At 39.1% G+C, this 21326-nt stretch overlaps 1 protein-coding gene across 1 annotated transcript; it reads left to right on the top strand.

Moving 5' to 3' along the window:
- Positions 1-13949: 13949 nt before the first annotated feature.
- On the top strand, positions 13950-21049 carry LOC107813529 (uncharacterized). The gene is made up of 13 exons (XM_016638809.2): positions 13950-14686; positions 15465-15617; positions 15976-16188; positions 16273-16362; positions 16506-16625; positions 16725-16994; positions 17284-17446; positions 17567-17644; positions 18231-18331; positions 18480-18650; positions 19641-19715; positions 19848-19952; positions 20537-21049. Exons 1-13 carry the CDS (start codon positions 14291-14293, stop codon positions 20873-20875), a joined length of 2274 nt encoding a protein of 757 aa, XP_016494295.1. The 5' UTR covers positions 13950-14290; the 3' UTR covers positions 20876-21049.
- The last annotated feature ends 277 nt before the right edge of the window (positions 21050-21326 follow it).

Here is a 21326-nt window from a genome sequence, read left to right as displayed (position 1 = left end):
GCAGAGGAGGCCCTCATGCCCTCGTTGTGGAAAGATGCACCTAGAAATATGCTGCATGGACTTACCCATATGCTACGAATGTGGATTGAGGGGTCACATTCAGAGGGATTGTCGTTCATCCCGCCAAGGTACGGGCAGGGGCCCCACACAGCCAGCCAGTTCTGCAAATACTACATCTGTAGCACCTCCTCCAGCTCGAGGCACTCCAACACCTACATGACGTGGTGCAACTAGGGGTGGAGCACAGAGTTCGGGAAGATCTGGCCGTTTTTATGCTATGAGAGGTCGCCAGAATTTAGAGGCTTCTCCAGATGTTGTCACAGGTATATTGACTGTCCAATGTCATGATGTATATGCTTTTATTGATCCCGATTCCACTTTGTCATATGTCACTCCTTATGTTGCTATGGAATTTAGGATAGAACCAGAACAGCTTCATGAGCCATTCTCTGTATCTACCTCGGTTTGTGAGTCTATATTGGCCGCGCGGGTTTATAGGGATTGTGTTGTCACGTTGCGTGGTCAGGACACCGTGGCCGATCTTATTGAATTGAGGATGGTCAATTTTGATGTGATAATGGGGATGGATTGGCTTTATTCTTATTTTTCCAAGCTTGATTGCCGAACCAGGACTGTTAGGTTCGAATTTCCAAATGAGCCAGTTATTGAGTGGAAGGTTGATGATGTAGTGCCGAAGATAGGTTTATTTCTTACCTTAAGGCCACAAAAATGATCAACAAGGGATGTATTTATTATCTGGTCCGGGTTACAGACACCGATGCTGAGGCACCTACACTTGAGTCCGTGCTTGTTGTGAATGAATTTTCAGGAGTCTTTCCGGATGAACTCCCGGGGATCCCACCAGACAGGGAGATTGATTTTGGAATTGATGTGGATGCCAGACACACATCCTATATCTATTCCACCCTACAGAATGGCACCGGTAGAATTGAAGGAGCTAAAGGAACAATTAAGAGATTTGTTAGAAAAGGGTTTCATCCGGCCGAATGTGTCGCCTTGGGGCGCACCGGTCCTTTTTGTAAGGAAGAAAGATGGGTCATTGAGAATGTGTATTGACTATCGGCAGCTCAACAAGGTCACAATCAAGAATAAGTACCAACTGACAAGGATAGATGATTTGTTTGATCAATTGCAAGGTGCCAGGTACTTCTCCAAGATTGATTTAAGATCCGGGTATCACCAATTGAAGATCAGGGAGCGGGATATTCCGAACACAACTTTTAGAGCCCGGTATGGGAATTTTGAATTTCTGGTGATGTCTTTTGGGCTAACAAATATCCCAGCAGCCTTCATGGATCTTATGAATCGCGTTTTTAAGCCATTCCTCGACTCCTTTGTGATAGTGCTCATTGACGATATTCTTGTATATTCACGAAGTCAGGAGGACCATGCTGACCATCTCAGGGTAGTTCTGCAAACCCTGCATCAGCACAATTTATATGCAAAGTTTTCAAAATGTGAATTTTGGCTCGAGTCGGTCATATTCTTGGGTCATGTTGTCTCTAATGAAGGAATTAAGGTTGATCCTCGGAAAATTGCAGCTGTGAAGAATTGGCCGAGGCCTACAACTCCAACAGAGATTCGCAGTTTCTTAGGCTTAGCTGGATATTACAGAAAGTTTGTGGAGGGGTTTTCTACTCTTGCCTCTCCATTGACTAAATTGACGCAGAAGGCAATTAAGTTCCAATGGTCAGATGCTTGTGAAAAGAGTTTCCAGGAATTAAAAGCAAGATTGACTACGACACCGGTATTTACTCTACCAGAGGGTATAGATGGATTTGTGGTATATTGTGATGCTTCAAAAATTGGGCCTGGGCGCATGTTAATGCAACATGGGAAGGTGATAGCTTATGCTTCTTGGCAACTCAAGAATCATGAAAAGAACTATCCAACACATGATTTAGAACTTGCAGCAGTGGTATTTGCATTGAAAATTTGGACTCATTAGTTATATGGGGTCCATGTGGATATATTCACGGACCATAAGAGCTTTCAATATATTTTCAAACAGAAGGAATTGAATCTGAGGCAGAGAAGATGGCTTGAATTACTTAAAGATTATGACATTGATATTTTATACTATCTGGGGAAGGCTAATGTTATAGCAGATGCTCTTAGCCGAAAATCTATGGGTAGCTTAGCACACTTGGAGGCATATCAAAGGCCATTGGCCAAAGAAGTGCATCGATTGGCTAGTTTGGGAGTTCATCTTACGGACTCTAGTGAAGGAGGGGTAATTGTGCAAAATAGGGTTAAATCATCGCTTGTTGTGGAAGTCAAAGAGAAGCAATACAACGATCTATTGTTGGTGCAATTGAAAGAGGGGATTCATAAATATAAGACCATGGCCTTTTCTCTTGGCATGGATGATGGTACACTAAGGTACCAAGGGAGACTATGTGTTCCAAATATGGATGGTCTCCATGAAAGAATTTTCACTGAAGCTCACACTACTAGGTATTCCGTGCACCCAGGTTCTACAAAAATGTATCATGATCTTAAGGAAGTCTATTGGTGGAATGATATGAAGAGGAATGTGGCAGACTTTTTGGAAAGATGTCCGAATTGTCAGCAAGTGAAGGCCGAACACCAAAGGCCCGGTGGGTTGGCACAGAACATATAAATTCGAATGTGGAAGTGGGAAATGATTAATATGGACTTTGTGGTAGGATTACCGTGCACTCTGCACAAGTTTGACTCAATCTGGGTAATTGTGGACCGACTCACAAAATCAGCACACTTTTTGCCGGTTAAGTCTACCGACACAGTGGAGCAGTATGCTTAGTTGTATATCAAAGAAATAGTCAGGTTGTATGGCACCCCAATTTCCATCATTTCTGATCGGGGAGCACAATTCACTGCTAATATTTGGAAGAAATTTCAGCAAGGTTTGAGTACTCAGGTGAATCTTAGTACAACCTTTTACCCGCAGACTGACGGGCAGGTAGAGCGAACTATTCAAATGCTTGAGGATATGTTGCGTTCTTCTGTGATGGACTTCAAAGGTAGCTGCGATGATTATTTACCACTTATAGAATTTGCATACAACAATAGCTATCATGCTAGTATTCAGATGGCACCATTCGAGGCTTTATATGGTAGGAGATGTAGATCTCCCATTGGGTGGTTTGAAATTGGGGAAGCAGATTTTAGAGGGCCAGACCTTGTGCATCAGGCTATGGATAAAGTTAAAATCATTAAGGAGTGGTTGAAGACTGCTCAAAGTCATCAGAAATCCTATTCGGATGTTCGTCGTAGGGATTTGGAGTTCAAAGAAGATGATTGGGTATTCTTGAAAGTTTCCCCCATGAAGGGTGTAATGCAATTTGGTAAGAAAGGGAAATTGAGTCCGAGGTATGTCGGACCGTACAAAATCATTCAGAGGATCAGCGAGGTGGCATACAAGCTTGAGCTACCACCTGAGATGTCATTAGTACACCCGGTGTTTCATGTGTCTATGTTGAAGAAAGTAGTTAGAGATCCTACACTCATTGTTCCGGTTGAGACTATTGAGGTAAATGAGAAATTGAATTACGAAGAGATTCCAGTTTCTATTATTGATCGGCAAGTCCGAAAATTGAGGAATAAAGAAATTGCCTCAGTAAAAGTGTTGTGGTGAAACCAACAGGCTGGAGAGGTTACTTGGGAGGCCGAGGAAGAAATGAATAAAAAGTATCCTTATTTGTTTGAATGACCATGTATTTTAAGTTGTGATCTAGGAAAATTATAAAACTTACTTTTTATGAATTCTGTATCATGTGAACAATTGATATTAAGGGTGGTCCTTTCTGGATATATATATATATATATATTGCTTATGAGACCACATTTGGTATTGTTTTGTATTATGTTACGTCGTTGGAATACGTATATGTTGTTAGGATGTGTTTCTGGGGCTCTCTGACAGGTGGATAGGCCTAGTTACCAGGGAAACTCTAGTGAAATATTTGGAATTTTGGGAGTTAGTCAAATTTGGGGATGCTCGAATATGGTATGAAATAAACTGAGTAGCATAAGATACTAATGGCGGATTTTTACCCTCATTTGAGGACGAATGATCCTAAGCGGGGGAGAATGTAAGGCCCCGGAAAATATTTCTAACAATTTAATATTTTAAAGTACGCCAACGGTATTTGGGAATAATGTGTTAGAGTATTAAAGAAAACCCATGGGATAGAACCACATTATTTCGAAATGAAAAGTATATGTTTAAGGTGTGTTGAAACATACTAAGGAGTTTTGTGAATGGAAAGAATTCGTGTGGAACAAGTAGGATACATTAAGTGGAAAGAATGTCTCAATTCGCACAAGATCCTACTTCAAACATATACGGCTACCAAAGTATAATGACTTATGAGGTGATATACCTATCAAATTAAATCTCTTTGAGTCTAGTTTCTAACGCTTCAAACCATTCGTCATTCAGACATTCCTACAAGAAGTTATGATCAAATACCCAAAGGCTGGTCTGTAGCTCGCTACAGAGCTAGCGAGGCCAGGTGTAAGACCAGGCTTTAGCCTGGCGGGGCCAGGCCTGTAGCGCGCTAAGAACAAGCTTTAGCCTGGCGAGGCGAGGCCTGTATCACGCTAAGAGCAGGCTTTAGCCTGGCGAGGCCAGGTCTATAGCCCGGTCCAGAATTTTGGAGTATCCATTTTCATATGTTTTAAACCCAACCCTATTCTGTTAAAACACCTAACTTGGACCATTTAAAACATATTTTCTTATATTTTGAGAGATAGAGAGAAAGAGTCCTAGAGGGAGAAGTGAATATTCATCAAAATTTCTCTTTATCTCTCACTTAAAACCTTGAAGATTATCAAGAGGGGCACCTAGGTCTTCTTCCTAAGAGGTAATATTCTACATCCTAACCCTTAATTTCAAATTTTGTCTAGAATTGGGTAATTAGCAAGATAATATTTGGGCATGAGAGTTGTTTATTTTACATGCACGTGTTATCAAAGGATGTAGGAAGATTGTTGAGCTAAGCATGGTAAAGATTGGGTTGGGGGATGATGGAATCCTCCATAAAAGGACCTTGAAACCTTGATGCACACCTAGTGTTTGATAATATGCTCAAATGAGCTAAAACCATGTTCATCTTCCTAATTATGGTGTACGTTTGTTATGTTTCTAAATAGATTGAAGTTGCTAGAATTTTTGAAATGTCGTAGTAATTTAAGGAAAGCTCAAAACAAGGTATGTTGGCTAAACTCTTCTCTTAGAATTGAATCACATGATGTTCATGAAAAATATGTAAGTCCCGAGTGGTTCATTATAAAATTGGCTATTCACGATATTCATGAAAAATATGTAAGTTCCGAGTGGTTCATTATAAAATTGGCTATTCCGAATAAGAATGGGTTGAACGATATATATATTCGACAAGTATCTCAAATGTTTTATTCATGTTATGTTATCAATTGAGGATATGTTAAAATATGGTTGTGCATTAATAATGTTTCGACTTCAAGTCAAGTTCAAACGAAGGTTATTATGCCAAATTTTGTGGAATATCTCTATGTGCCTTAGATTCTAAATTGCTCACATATGTACTACACACCTTAAATTGAATTGTATTTGTTGTTGGTGATATTTGAAATTGAAAAGGTGAGCATAAAATACTGAATATGGCCAACGTGCCAAGATTGCTCTTATAATTATGACCATTAGTGCCAATGAAATGAAAAGATGTGAAAGTAATATGAAATGCGATGATTGATATAAAAAGGTTGATGTCTCGAATAAGACAACCTAGCTGATCGGGTCGTGACCGGACCCCATGTCGCACACATGGTGGTGTTTATGCTGGAAATTGTAATTGAAATGATAATTGTGGTTGATGTCCCTAATGGATAGCCTAGCCGATCAGGTCGTGATCGGACTCCGTGTTAAAGACTGTGGTATTGATATTGAGATAAATTGTGGTTGATGTCTCTAATGAGATAGCCTAGCCGATCGGGTCATGATCGGACTCCGTGCTAAGAGTACGGTGGTACTGGTTTTGTGAATAATGATAATGTGAATAATGGTATTGTGAATAATGATATTGTGGACAATGGTGTATCGATATTAAAAATCTCCCTATGTGAGATATGGAAATTTATTTGAACAATGTCTTGATCTTAAATTGAGGTTTGATGTTGATTAAAGCTTCCTTTGATATTATGATAATCTTGTTTGTATTATTTGTCATACTATGGAGAGGATGTTTAGTTATACATACTAGTTTTATTTGACAGTACTAACGTCCATTTTGCCGGAGGCGCTGCATCTTTCAATGGACGCAGGTGGTTCCACTGCAGGAGATATTGGTAAGTGATAGCAGTGCACCTTTTTCCCAGTTGACTTGGTGAGCCCCACTTCATTTCGGGGTCATGAATATTTTGTACTTTGTGTATTTTATTTGAGGTATAGCCGGGGCCTTGTTGTCGGCATTATCATTATACTCTTCTTTATCTATAGAGGATCCGTTGACATAGTGTGGGTTGTATATTGGTGCCGGAAAAGTCAAAATATATTATGTTGTGGTTGTATTACTTGTCCATTTGAGACTTTAAAAATGATGAAACTTTTGTAAATGAATTGGTATTGTAGACAGGAACATGTTTTTGTCTAATTAATGATAATATGTGTTATCTCTATTCGTGGATGAGTTTGGGTAGAATAAAATCTAACAGGCTTGCTCGGTCGGGTTCACTTGGTTGAGCGCCGGTCGCGCTCCTCGATTTTGGGACGTGACAGTTACTTTAACTAACAATGAAGCGAAATACAAAGCTTTGATTGTAGGACTCGAATTGGACCGGGGGCTCGACTCCGAAGCAATCAACATCAAATGTAACTCGCAACTGGTGGTAAATCAGGTCTACGGAATTTTTGACACCAAAGATGAGCGAATGCAACAGTACGTGAAAAAGGTTCAGGCCTTGTTGTCACAATTCTGGGAGTGGTCAATAGCCCATATCCCGAGGGAAGAAAATGCGGAAGCAGATGCTTTAGCAAATTCGGGCTCATCAATAGAAATTCAAGGACCAGAATCGGGGGCGGTAGTTCAACTGATGAACTCAGCCTTAGACACGAATGGTTACTATAAGGTGAATTCGACCAACCTTGTCTGGGACTGGAGGAACGAGTTAACCGATTATCTCGAACACAGGAAACTACCCAAAGACCCCAAGGCATCAAGAGCACTGCGCACCAAAGCCGCATGATACAACTTCGAGAAAGGCCAATTATACAGAAAATCGTTCCAAGGCCCGCTGGCCCAATGCATAGGAGCGTCTAAAGCCAGCTACGTCATGAGATAAATCCATGAAGGAATATGTGGCAACCACTCGGGCGCAGATTCTTTGGTGTTGAAATTAGTCCGCGCAGGGTATTATTGGCCCCGTATGGGTCTAGATGCCAAGGACCTTGTACGAAAATGTGATAAGTGACAACGCCACGGACTACTGGTACATCAACCAGCAGAACCACTACATTCAATTCTGTCCCCGTGGCCATTCATGAAATGGGGAATGGACATCGTCGGATCGCTACCACCGGCTCCAGAAAAAGTAAGTTTTCTTTTAATTTTGACTGACTATTTTTTCAAATGGGTGGAAACAGGTCCTTACCAAACGATCTGAGAAAGCGAAGTGGTCGACTTCCTATGGGAGAATAAAATATACAGGTTCAGAATACCTAAGGAGATTGCATGCGACAACGGGCCACAGTTTATCGGCGCAGAAGTCACAAAATTCCTTGAAGATTTAAAGGTAAAAAGGATTACCTCATCACCATACCATCCGAGCTCAAACAGACAAGTAGAGTCAACAAATAAAATAATTGTGCAAAATCTGAAGAAAAGGCTAAAAGCAGCAAAAGGTCGTTGGACCGAGGAATTGCCGGGGGTACTCTGGCCCTACCGAACAACTATCAAATCAAGCACATGAGAAACTCTGTTTTCCCTTGTATACAATGCAAAAGCTTTGATACCTGTGGAAGTGGGGGATCCCACTTTAAGGTATTCCAAGATAAATGAAGAATCAAACAATGAGGCAATGTTAATCAACTTAGAATTACTCGAGGGACGTAGGGACCTGGCACGTGTCAGAATGGCAGCTCAAAAGCAGAGGATGGAGTGGTATTACAATCAAAGAACCAACCTTCGTTACTTCAAAGTAGGGGACTTGGTCTTGAGGAAGGTGACTCAAAACACCCGAGAACTCAACGCTGGCAAGTTAGCCTCTACATGGGAAGTCCCTTACCGAGTTTCAGCTATCATCGGTAAAGGGTCATATGAGTTGGAAAACCACAACGGAGACAAGTTTCCTAGCAACTGAAACGCGGTTCATCTCAAAAAATATTATTGCTGACAAACAACAGTCAGACGGAAAGTATGTGCTGCACTCTTTTATCCTTCGTTCTTCTTTTTATCCCAATTGGGTTTTTTCAGGCAAGGTTTTTTAACGAGGCAGCGACCACAAGCATACTACAAAAATAGCAGTAATAAGACATTTTGATGACAAGTTTTCATTCGGGGCGATTAGGTAATCATTGCTTCGTTAGCAAATTCACACTGGGAAGTTAAGTTTGCTATCGAACAAAGATTACACGATCGTTCACGAGCACAAACCACTAGAGGATTGTCAGGTATTCTTTCGCTCGACAGTATGAATTCCTAAGGGGAAAGCAAAATATGTTACCGAGCGAAGGGTTACGTAGCAATTTATCGGTGGAACCTTCGAAGATACAAGACTTCTAGTGTTCCAACATGCATTCTTCGCATTAGAACACTGGGGGGATAATGATATAATTACAAGGCAACACTGAATGCCACGTCAACCAGGAACAAAAATTCGGCAAGGCAACACTGAATGCGACGTCAACCGGGAATGAAAATCCGGCAAGGCAACACTGAATGCCACGTTAACTGGGAATGAAAATCCAGCAAGGCAATACTAAATACCATGCATCATCAGGACCGGGGACTGCACAACCATCCCCGAAGAAACAGGTTATACAAGATAGTCACAAGTCATGGCGACTTCTTTTCTACATAGCAAAATGCCTATCTAAACTATGAAAACAGAAGGAATGAAATGAAATCCTTTTGCTTTTATCTTGTTTCTTGTCTGCACGATGAGCTAATTTTGTCATTTGAAAGTTAAACAAGTACTTCAAATGTTAGTACCGTAATGAACAAGAGATGTCCTCTCAAGAGCATGGTAAACATAAGAGGGCCCTCTATTATAAAAATCCTCCTGTTAAAGGGTTAGTTCCGGAAGAATATATACCCGGAACCAAAAATGCTATCGGAAAAAAACACACCCAAAGCCACATATGAAAAAGATGCAGAAACCAAACTTGGGCAAACACTTATAAAAAAAATCCTCATGTTAAAGGGTTAGTTCTAGAAGAATATATAACCGGAACCAAAAATGCTATCGATAAAAAATACACCTAAAGCCACATATGAAAAAGATGCAGAAACCAAACCTGCACAAATACTTACTGAAACCCTAATGTAAAAGTGATAATTCTGGGAGATAGAAGTGCATCGAAGAAAATGCACCCGAGACCACATACAGAAAAGCAGGAAGACATGCACAAGGGTTTAAAAACTTCAATAGATATCCAAGCAAAGTAAGACAAATCCAAATAGTTGAGCAACAATACATCTTTATTTACAAAGGTGTACCAAAAGGAAATACAAGACAGGGAAAGAAAAAGCTAAACTACAGTGTCGCCAGTATCAGAAGGAAGAGAAGTATCAACATCCCCGGGAGCAGTAGCCAGTTCAACCGATGGCTCAACATCTTTGCCAACTTGATATTCGGCATCATCGCCTTCCGATTCCTCTTCAGTGTCAGAAATCTTGGAACCAGAATCAGAAGGACCTGGAACGTCAGACCGCGCTGGGAGTCCATTTTTTTGCAGCCAACTCAAGTTCTTATACCTTAGCGATTTCGGCATCAATATCAATAATGCCACCTTTCGCTGCTTCCAAGGTTTTTCTCCTCATGCTGTACATGGCGTAAGTTTTTTCAACAACGAGGTAAGCCTCTCGGCGCCTGAGTTCTTCTTTGAGTTGAGCGGTCTCGGCAGAAAGATTGTCCCGAGCGGACCTAACAGACTGGAGGATAACATTGAGATCATGGATAGTTGAACTATAGAGCCTGTTATGCTCGATAGTTTTCTTATGCTTCTCCTCCAACCGGGCATATCTTGCCTCTGCAACAATAAGCTCTTCGACCTTAGAATTCAAGGCTGCTTCTAAATTAGTTACCCTTTTGGCAGCAGTAGCCTCACGGTAATTGGCAGCAAGAATGGCATCCTGTACCTCAGCCCACTTAGCTTTGACTTCATCAAAACTAGCTCAGTGGCCCAATTTCATGGCTAAGGATCTCTACTTCCTGCTCACTTTGCTGCAAGCGGGCTTCCAAAGCCACAACCTTAGTGGCCCTGGTTTCCAGTATCGAGAGGCGAAGAACTGTCTAGTCCCGTTCAGCCAAAAGCCGATCCCGCTCAGAAGAGAGTTCTCCTTCTCACGGATTAACTGATGTAGGCCCTTGGAAGTAAGAAAATTGGCTTGCAAAATAAGAAGAGGTAAAATTTAAAATGCACTCATTCAGAAGCTGAGAAATAGCAAGAGAAAGACAGAAACATACCACTGCGGCATTATGCATGGCAATGTTCAACAAACACTCTCCCGAGAGTGTCTGAATCTTTTACCAATCATTCTCTAAAGCCAAGGGCTTCAGATAATTTGCAAGCTCCACCGGCCGGGAAAGATGGTTGCATCTGGTAGAGACTGAAAGGGTAACACTTCTCCTCCTCTGAGGATATTTAGAAGGGACAGCATAATTTTGCCCCAAATTCCCATGAACAGGGGACGGAGGAAGAGGAACGCCTTCAGCACGGTCAGGTGCGGCCGTTGGAGATGATGTTGTCGGTAGAAGCGTGGATGAAGATGGAAATGATGTAGCAGCTGCTGGTGGCGAAGAAGGTGGTGATAAAGCGGGTTAAGAAGAAGAACGGGAAGCAGCTACACCAAATGTAGCACTGATAGTTGGGCGCTCACCGACCGAGGACGGCAAGGACCCGGTACTCTGCCTCGCAGTACCGGATACAATGATTGGGGCCCGAGAAAGGGAGTTGGCATTTTTCACCAAATCAAACTCTCCCCAAAGTACCGAGACATCATCCTCGATGGATATGACTGCATTAACTAGTTGAGCATCCTATTAAGAGGATAAAGATCGTTGTCTTCTGTGAAGAGAAACTCCTTCATCACTAGCTTATTCATCATCAATCACTACGGTGTCTATGACCGGTCGGGAGGGAGGACTGGCCAACGTCGCCACCTGGGATGATTTGGGGGCATCAACCTTTGCCCTCTTATTCTTCTCCCCGGACGCAAAAAAATGCCTTTTTTTGGTTGCTTGTTCTCTAGCCGGGGACTCCGTGAAGAAATATTTAATCCCGGAGCAGAACCGGATGCACCCGTTAGAGCAAGCCCCTCCTGGAGCAACCTCGCCACATCAGTAGGGTCGGCCAAAACATCCTCTTCGGGGATCTCGACTTAGCCCGGGGGTAGACCTAATTTGACAAACAAGTCAGGAGATTCAGCCAAAATCCACATATGCAAAAACTTAGGCAGAGCAAATTATAGTTACCATGATTTTTGGCCTTCCACTTGTATTTAATGGACAATTCTTTCCACAAGAGAATTTTGGGAGCGATGATGTCCAAATTCGGGCAGCAACAGTCTTCCTTCCCAGTAGGGATACTGGAAGGACGAATGGAAGATGGATACATACTAACCACCCATGTATGTTGGTTATCAGTGGGAAATTTCTCCTCCAAATCCTTCAAAGTACTGAGCCTTTTGGGGATTATGAAACTTACTGTTGGGGGAGCAGAATCTTTATTTTTGTTCTTATTTTTTGAAGAACCAGAACGTTTAGATGAAGAAGCCCGGTAACACAAAGTTGTGTCACCGTAAAGCTGGGGGATTATCTGTATTGGGTAAAATGCGTTATGCTACGTGGCCACCTAAGAAGGAGACACGTGGAATCAAAATCGGGAGGATGGAAAATCGGGCACAACTATCTCGTGTGTCACCGAAAAAGGCAAGTTCATAAGGGCGTTAAGCATGCTGCGCCCGATGACATTTAATGAAGAATATTCCACAATATTAAAGAATACGGCTCATTAAAGAAATCTGAGCATTTGTGTTTACCGTTAGATTTTCATTATCACATTCCAATAATTGTCATTAGTGATGGGCCCGACCATTACGCCCACTGAGTTATAAATAATAGGCTCAACTATCATTGTAAAGGACGGTTTTTTTCTGGAATACATTGACAAAATTCTACAGAGCAATCATATACCTTTTTTCTTTCTTTCTCGCTTGTTAATTTTATCATCATTGTATCCGGAAACCTTGTTCCCGGGCTTTTCGAATCCATCATTTCATCTACATTTTGAGCTAAGTATCTTACATCTGATCGATCAATTCATTATCTTTGGGATCAAATTGATTCATTTGTCTAAAAACCGCGAACAAATTTAACTGTATCGTTTTACAGGCAAATAGTACTGAATATATTTCTTTAACAAAAAGTTGTCATATCACTTATAATTATATTGAGAAGAAGAATCTTCGAATAATGATTGGACATAATGCAAATATAATCAGGTATTCAAATTAAATTGTCTACATAAAAAGTAGAAATAGATAAACATATTTGTGTTGGGCTAAAACGGCCCAAAAAAACTTTTAACATAGTGTGATATTGTCCGCTTTGAGCCAAGCTCGCATGATTTTTACCAAAAAGGCCTCACACCATTAAGAGTATACAATTCCTTATAAGTAGAATTAATCTTTTTCCTTTCTACTTTCCATTTGGGACTTTGTTCACACACACCCAACAATCTCCCCCTTGGACTAAGTTCCACATGATCCATCACCAGTCATAGGCTAATTTGGTGATTAATTGTGTGCCACCCACATAAACTTGAGTATTTACTGTCAGTGAAGCCCAAATGTTGTGTATGCATCTTCAAAGCTACGGGTAAGAATTGTAAACCCCGTAGACGGGGGCAAAGGCACTAAGCCCGGACCCCACGCTACACTCCGCCATCTCCATAATCCCGCCAAATCATTGGCTCTAATATCAGTTGTTGAGCTAAAATAGCACAAAGATATTTTTAATATGGTGTGATATTGTACGCTTTGAGCCAAGCCCGTACGTTTTTTTCCAAAAGGCCTCACACCATTAAGAGTATACAACTCCTTATAAGTAGAATATTTTTCCATTTTACTTTTCATGTGTGACTTTGTTCACACACACCCAATAATTTTTGCTTATAATTGAACAACATTAAAAACTGTGTCATAGGATTAGGATAAGTAATAAGATCAAAATATTAGGAAAACAAAAATACGAGTCTGTTTCATTAGTACACCAAAAGTTTATTCTTAGACGAGCAAACGATAATTTAGTGAAGTAGAAATTATCGTACCTGTTGTACTGTTATTTTAAATATAATATTTATTTTAATTGTTACTTAAATTTTATTATATTGTATCGTTAAATTTATCGTTACGTAACGATAAAAAATGTCACCTTATGAAACGATCGATTCGGTGTAATCGCGTCATTATCTTATTTTTTTCCTCTATCTTGCCTTTCGTTATTATTAAATAACTCTATTTTATCCTTTACCTTATTATTTTATATAATAATTCTACCTCATATTATACTTTATTTTTAACAATATTACAAATTTATTCTTCATCTTGTTGATGCATGACATCATAAAATCACGATAAAGGTATAATTTATCCTAACATTATATATATTAAAATGATACAATACAATACGGTACGATACTTTATGAAATTATATATAACAATCTTCCAAACAAGCTGTAATTTGTGACAAACCAAATTAAGTGAGAAACTATAGCTTTTTTTGTTTTTGATGAAAAAAGAAAAATGGGTGGCAGCCATTGGTAGCAAAGTTTGGAACCGTGGCAAGAACGTGTTCGCGTCCGACACTTCCTCCGTGACACAGTTTATATGCAAAATATCACACCATAAACGTCGGTCGGCGTCGGGAAGTTAGCTTGATCCACAGAGAAGAAGAGGACGAAGAAATCACATTTTCCAATCCTCTTCTTCTCCATTATCTTTACCATAGTTTTTCCATATTCTTATTATTACCTCTTTCTCGAAAAAAAGCGACCAATTTTATTGAGCCGCGAATTATATATAACATGGCGGATCAGGAGGAATTTGTGAAATGCGTAGAAGACGGAATAAGGCTATCAAAACGAATATATTTCGGCAAAGACCGTGCCGTTGCGCCGCCTAAGCCGATGATGGCAATGGATAAGGCGGCGCAATCGTACTTGCCGACGTCACCTATGATGTATGCTGTGATTGAGAATCCTGCCATTGTTGATAACCCCGATATTCCGAGTTATCAACCTCACGTGCATGGCAGGTGCGATCCACCTGCTTTAATTCCGCTTCAGATGAACGGCGTTTCGGTTGCGGCTGATTGTTATTTTGATACGGCGGTTATTACCGTTACGGGTTCGTGGCGTTTGCATTGCGTTATGAGTAGCCGTAGCTGTGACTGTCGTTTTGCTGTTCCTATGGGCGAACAGGTAATTATGGAAATTTATAATTGTCTCTTTGATTGTAAGAGTTTAAAGTTCTATGCAATGATACGACTCAATTAGAAGTTAATTACAGATAAATCCCTATGATTAACATTAATCCTTAACAATGGTAGCTAATTTGCGCAATAGTATAGAATTTGCTCCTTTTAGTGATACAATAGACCCTTGTGGTCCGACCCTTCTCCGGACCTGTGCATAGCGGGAGCTTAGAGTAATGGGCTGTCCTTTTACCTGTTTAAGGCTTGAAACAACTCTTGTTATATTATTAATGTATTTTAACATGGTATGATATATAACTTACTATTTAGGTTACCAGTTAATGCTAATTATAAAGCGTTAGCTGCAAATGTCTTGAAATGACCTGATTGTGTAAATATCTTTTAACTGTTACTGCAAAAAAATAAATCTTGCAAAACATGCATGGAAGTGGCTTTAATTTAATAACACTGGGTTTTATAGGTTTGATTGATTTTGGTTAAGTTTTTGCACAAATTTGCCAACAAGTCAAACGCTTTTGGAAGTTAAAGGCAAGCATATATAACTTGAAAGCAATGAGCTTGGTATTCTTTTCTTGTTTAAGCCTTAATATAGTTAATATAGAACTTCTCTGAATAGAGAAATCCTTTGTTTCAGCTCGCGTAGATTTTGGGATGTGTTTGTTGAATGCTTTCTTATTTTGTGAATCCTTACCATTCTCTTGTTTCACATAAGTGAAACATTGCTGATTGTTTGTTCCTCAAGTGATGTATTATTTGGCTAACAGGGTTCAATTCTAGGTGTCGACGTTGAGTTACCAAGGAAATCTTACAGCACTAAACTAGTCGCTGAAGATGATGAAAGGGAAATTGTAAAGTTAGCCAAAGTTGAAGATGGATGCTTTCTCAAGCCCCGTATTTTTACCGTCACAATACCAGAGGTAAATTTCTAACTGTATCCTACTCCCTCCGTTCCAGTTTACTCGACACGGAGTTTAAGAAAGAAATAAAAGATTTGTGAAACTTGTGGTCTTAAAACATGCCATAACTTAAGCATGGCTATAAAAAGCTTCTCATTAAAGGTAAAATGAGTTTAATGTTATATGTTTCCAAATATAGAAATTAATGTGTCACTCTTTTTAAAATGGACTAATAAGGAAATAGTGTCACATAAATTGGAACGGAGGGAGTATATAATCTGCTTTCTTATTTTATGATGATTGTTCATTTCACTATTGGAATTACTGCTTTCTTATTTTATGATGATTGTTCATTTTACTAATGGATTTACCTTTTCAGATTGATGGTGGAACCTGTATCTCAGTAACAATTAGATGGTCTCAGAAGTTATTGTATCGCGATGGCCATTTTCACTTGAATATACCCTATAGTTTCCCAGAGTACGTGACTCCAGTTGGAAAGAAGATGTCTAAGAAAGAAATGATACAGTTAAATGTTAATTGTGGTCCGGGGACTAAGGTTTCGTGTAAGACTATCAGTCACCCTCTTAAGGTGAAGTTTGTTATGAATTCTACTGATTTATACTTTGTGGTAGATGAAACAACTGTGACACTGTTGACGATTTTGGTTTTTTAGGAGCTAGAGCATGAAGCTGGAAAGTTGTGCTTGTTCTATGAAGCTGATGTCCTTAATTGGTCAAGTAGCGACATTGTGTTTACTTACAAGGTACGCCCTAGATTAATATGTTGCAATAGTTTATTTATCAAATATGTTGCAATCTCTTGTAGGAACATTAAAGCGATATTATAAAGCTTTTCTAAAGATTTGGGTTGTGTGAAACTCTCTCATTAGTGTCATTGTGTTTTCAGATTTCTTCAAGTCCTACATATCATGGCAGTATACTTCTGCAATCGCCGCTACAAAATGACACTGACCAGAGAGAGATGTTCTGCTGCTATCTCTTTCCAGGTGCTCAAGAATGTAGAAAGGTTTGTTTACTCTTTTTTCATTGTCTACTTTTGCATTTAAGATTACTCCAGAAGTTCAATTCTTGTCAAAATTTCCAATTCTGTTGAACTTTGTGATAGGTCTTCAGAAAGGAAGTGATATTTGTTGTTGATATAAGTGGGAGCATGAAAGGAAAACCAATCGACGATACCAAACAAGCTCTCTCTGTAGCATTATCAAAACTTGATCCCCAAGATTTGTTTAATATAATCGCTTTCAACAGTGAAGAGTACCTATTTTCATCATCACTAGAGGTTGCAAGCAAGGAGGCTATTGACAATGCAACTCAGTGGATTGACATGAACTTTATTGCTGGTGGCGGTACAAATATCTTGAATCCATTGAAACAGGTTATCTTACCTTCTCATCGACTTTTCAGTTGTATGCTACCATTTATCAGTGTTCCTATTCTTATTTTCAAGTTGGAGCAGATGAACCTGTGATATTATCAATCTTCTACTTAAAGAAAGTGGAAAGAAAAGTAATAGTGTTCTGCCTTGTGTTTGGGATTGAGGTGTAGTTAATTGATCGAGATCTCCAAGTTTTACTTAAAGTCTTAAATCAAGAAAGTACATCTTAAAATAGATATCTATCCTTTTCTGTGACAAATCTGACAGCAGTGCCTTGTTCCTTTATCAGGCTATCGGGATGTTGTCTAAATCTAACGCTGGAGAATCCATGCCTATCATTTTCCTGATCACGGATGGAGCTGTTGAAGATGAAAGACAGATATGTGAATTCATGAAGAGTCATCTAATACAAAACAGAACAATGTGCCCACGACTTTACACATTTGGCATCGGTATACATTATGTTATCGGATCTTTGTGTCTGAGTTCTCTTTCTGCAATAAGTAATCTGTGCTTAGTGCAGTAGATATATGTTCTTTCAACATCTGATTCTAATTTGAGAAAATTTTCAGGATTGTTCTGCAACCACTATTTTCTGCGCACACTAGCAATGATGAGCCGTGGCCATTATGATGCTGCTTTAGATGTTGGTGAGTTCTTTTTTTATGTGTGCAAAGTTTTTCTTTCGATAACTGCTGCCCAAATGCTATTTTTACATGATTGAATGTCTTGATTTCATTGAACTGATTTGCTATAAGGTTATTACCTTTTGATTTCTGCATAATTAATTGCACATTTACTATCAAGTACAAGATCTTACTAGTAGATTCCTACATAAACTCCAATTAGTGTCCGCCAATTTGTATCAGTAATGCTCCAAAATCAAACAAAGAGTTTCTATTGTTGTGATGGAGGTTAATATTTTCCTATCGCGAGCACATGGATGTCATTATATTGTTGTCTAAAAGTTTTACATATCTGGCCCCTCAATATCTGGAAGCTGAAAAATAGCACAATTTACTTTGGGTAATCATGAGGAAAATGCTTTTTTTATCATGTAGATGTAGTTTCCAAGTGTCTCCCAAAAATTGTTTATAAGGCTGGTGTTTTGAAGCGTCGCGTTTGGTCCAATTTTGCTAGAGATACTTAGAAATAGCTTGCCTGCTCTTGTTGTGCAAATTCATAGCAGTTGTTACTCGAAACTGAATGCTATTTCTCGTGTTGGTGATTTTTCAGAATCACTCGAAATTCGTTTGGAGAGGCTGTTCTCCAGGGCATCATCCATCATCCTTGCGAATATTGCCTTTGAGAACCTTGATGGTCTTGAAGAATTCGAGGTGCGCTTATGAATATTATGTTTTTGATGACTTATTACGAGTTTTGTCTGTCGTTTCAAAAGACAGACGTAATTACAAATAGCTCAAGAATGAAATGGAAGCTCTAATTTGCATATTGTTAATAATGATATTTAATTTTTCATGACAGGTATTTCCCTCTCAAATTCCAGACCTCTCATCTGAAGGACCAATAGTCTTATCCGGCAGATACCGAGGAGTATTCCCTGAGATGCTCAAAGCTAAAGGAATCCTAGCAGACATGAGAAATTTCTCTGTGGAGTTAAAAGGGATTGAGTCCAAAGACATACCTCTTGACAAGGTAAGGAAGCAAACTCAATTATAGGTGCATTATCAACAGAAATGGCATGTTTTGTGGCTTTTAGAATCTGCATATTTCGTCCCAAGAGTAAAAAGGAAATCACAATAAATGCATGATCCCACGAGATTCCAGTATCCATATTGGCCCTATTGGCCGGATGGCTATTCATATGTATGTGAACCATAGAATCATTCGATGGTTAGAGACTGTTTCATAAAGGGGCGGATCTAATGCAAGGTTTACGGGTTCCCGTGAACCCAGTAACTTTTGCGTAGACCCTGTATTTATACTAAAAATTCATTAAAAGTAAAAGAATATTTAGCTTGGAACCCACTTCCTTAGATCAATTATTATGTATATTAACTTGAGATCGTTGTAGGAACCCAAAAGCTTGAAATTCTGCATTCGCCTCTGGTTTCATATGCATCCTATTGAAGATTTTCTTGCACTCCGTTTTACTGTGTCTGTGCAAAGTTATATGGTCGCATTTTTAGGTTGGGAATTGATAAGTGGAAGTCATGAAAAAGGGGATCCTTCTTTTCGCACTTCAGATCAAGAGGACGGATTGCCCTTCCAATATGGCCTATATATACATATTTATAACAATAATAGTTAGTATCTTCAATCTTACTGCTATGTTATTGGTAAGACAAAAAAGGAAAGGTTCACTTTCCTTTAACAGGCTCCTCTTATGTCAACTGAAAATTTCCGGTGTTAGTGCTATCAGCAAAGGGTCGGTTAAAACTTTTAAGTATGAGTCAGGTACAGAAGTACATGGATACCATATTAAGGTAAACTTGAATGTTTGTTCCTTAAGTTTTAAGTGAACAGTTTATCTGTCCGGATTCTTGATTGAACTGATGAGAACATTTTATGGCTTTCCGCTGAAATACATATTACTCTATTGATTTCCAGTTTCCAAATTAGTGCACTTGGTTTAAGATCCTCATCTTTTATATTGATTTAAGTCCTTGTATATTGAAAATGCAGATAATGGTAAAGCAGCAGGTTGATATACTCACAGCTCAGGCCTGGTTTACAGAAAATAAGGATCTCGAGCAGAAGGTTATTGAACTCCTGCTTATTATGTTTGAATATATGAATCGTTTATGCTGATCCTATTATTTCACCCTTTATATTCTTGACTTAGTTCTAAAGTAGTTATCACATTACTGAGCTCTTCTCCTTTGTTGACAGATAGCAAAAATGAGTGCACAACATGCAGTAGTCTCTGAGTATGCACGCATGGCATTGGTATCGACAGAAAGAGTAAGAGTCATTAAGCCAACCACGAAAAGGAAGGTATGCATGGAATTTGTTGTGCTTCAATTTCAGTAAACTAAGACATTCTGACATATTTAGATCAACAATTCTGAGTAGACAATTTGGTAACCTCAGGTTTCACAAATGACTAAACTTTCTCATTTAGTCCATTTATTGTAGCTCATTCATTTATATGCGACAACAACAACAACAAACCTAGTATAATCCCACATAGTGTGTCTAGGTAGGGTAGTGTGTACGCAGCCTTGCCCCTACCTTGTTGAGATAGAGAGGCTGTTTCCAATAGACCCTCGGCTAAGGGCATTCGTTTACATAGTAAATGAGTAATCTCCATCTCTAGAAGTTCACTTTCGTGTACTCTTGGCAATCTGCATAAAAGTCAAGTAACTATAGTCTGGTATTAACTTAATTATAAGGGTACTTTTAAATATTTATGGCATTGAAATCCAACAAGGGAAACCTCACACCAGACTAATAAGAAAACAAGTTTGAGTTTGTCAAGAAACATGTGTTCTCGTAATGGAGTAAATAGATACAAGACTCAGAATTAACTATCATTTGCTAAAATAGTTCATTTCATTATTACACTCGTCGTCTTTCAGGTTCATTCTGATGCTGAGAAGATAGAGGAGCGTATAGTAGAGAAGGCGATACTGCTACACTACCTTGGCATTGGTTTTGGTAACCTCACAGCAACGATTGAGAATATTCCTCCTGGAGCAATCGAGACAGAGGACGAAGCAGCAGAAATTATCGCGAAAGCAACATCTAATTGTTGCGGAAAATTGTGTGGTATATGCTGCTGTTGTGGTTGCTGTATTAGGACATGTTCAAAGATGAATCATCAGTGTGCAATTGCACTATCACAGTTGCTAGGTGCATTGGGATGTTTAGGTTGCTTTGCTTGTTGTCAATACTGCTGCTGTGGAAATGATAAGTGAGAAGAAATTACAAACTTAACTTACCACAAGATTTTGTTGTCAAATATGACAGATTATACAATTAGATGATAGTGAACATTTTTCATGGGTTTTTTCTCCTCATATTTTGTATCAATTGGAATACAATATTTTGTCAATAGGCACATATTTATTCTACTAAGTAGTTGGTATCAAGAATGTTGTCAATTGCTACCAACTTTTTGTAAATAACTGTTGAATTGGTTTTGGATATTTGTAACTGGGGAGAAGAAAATAACAAGTCAAGATAGATTATAGCTTTGGGCTGATTTAGGTTGTTCGTGGCAAAGGGAAAGATGTCCAGGCGGTGAAACTAGCAATTTTGCTAAGGATGTTCCAAATTAATATATGTATAAAAAGTAATATTTCATCTATATATATAATATAAGTTTTCGGCGAATGGTGTTCAACTAAAGACATCATCACTCTTGAA

Source organism: Nicotiana tabacum, chromosome 21 (genome assembly GCF_000715075.1).
Source record: "Nicotiana tabacum cultivar K326 chromosome 21, ASM71507v2, whole genome shotgun sequence".
Taxonomy (NCBI): Eukaryota; Viridiplantae; Streptophyta; class Magnoliopsida; order Solanales; family Solanaceae; genus Nicotiana; species Nicotiana tabacum.
The sequence above is the reverse complement of the archived record's forward strand: the minus strand, read 5'-3'. Positions and strand labels throughout refer to the sequence as shown.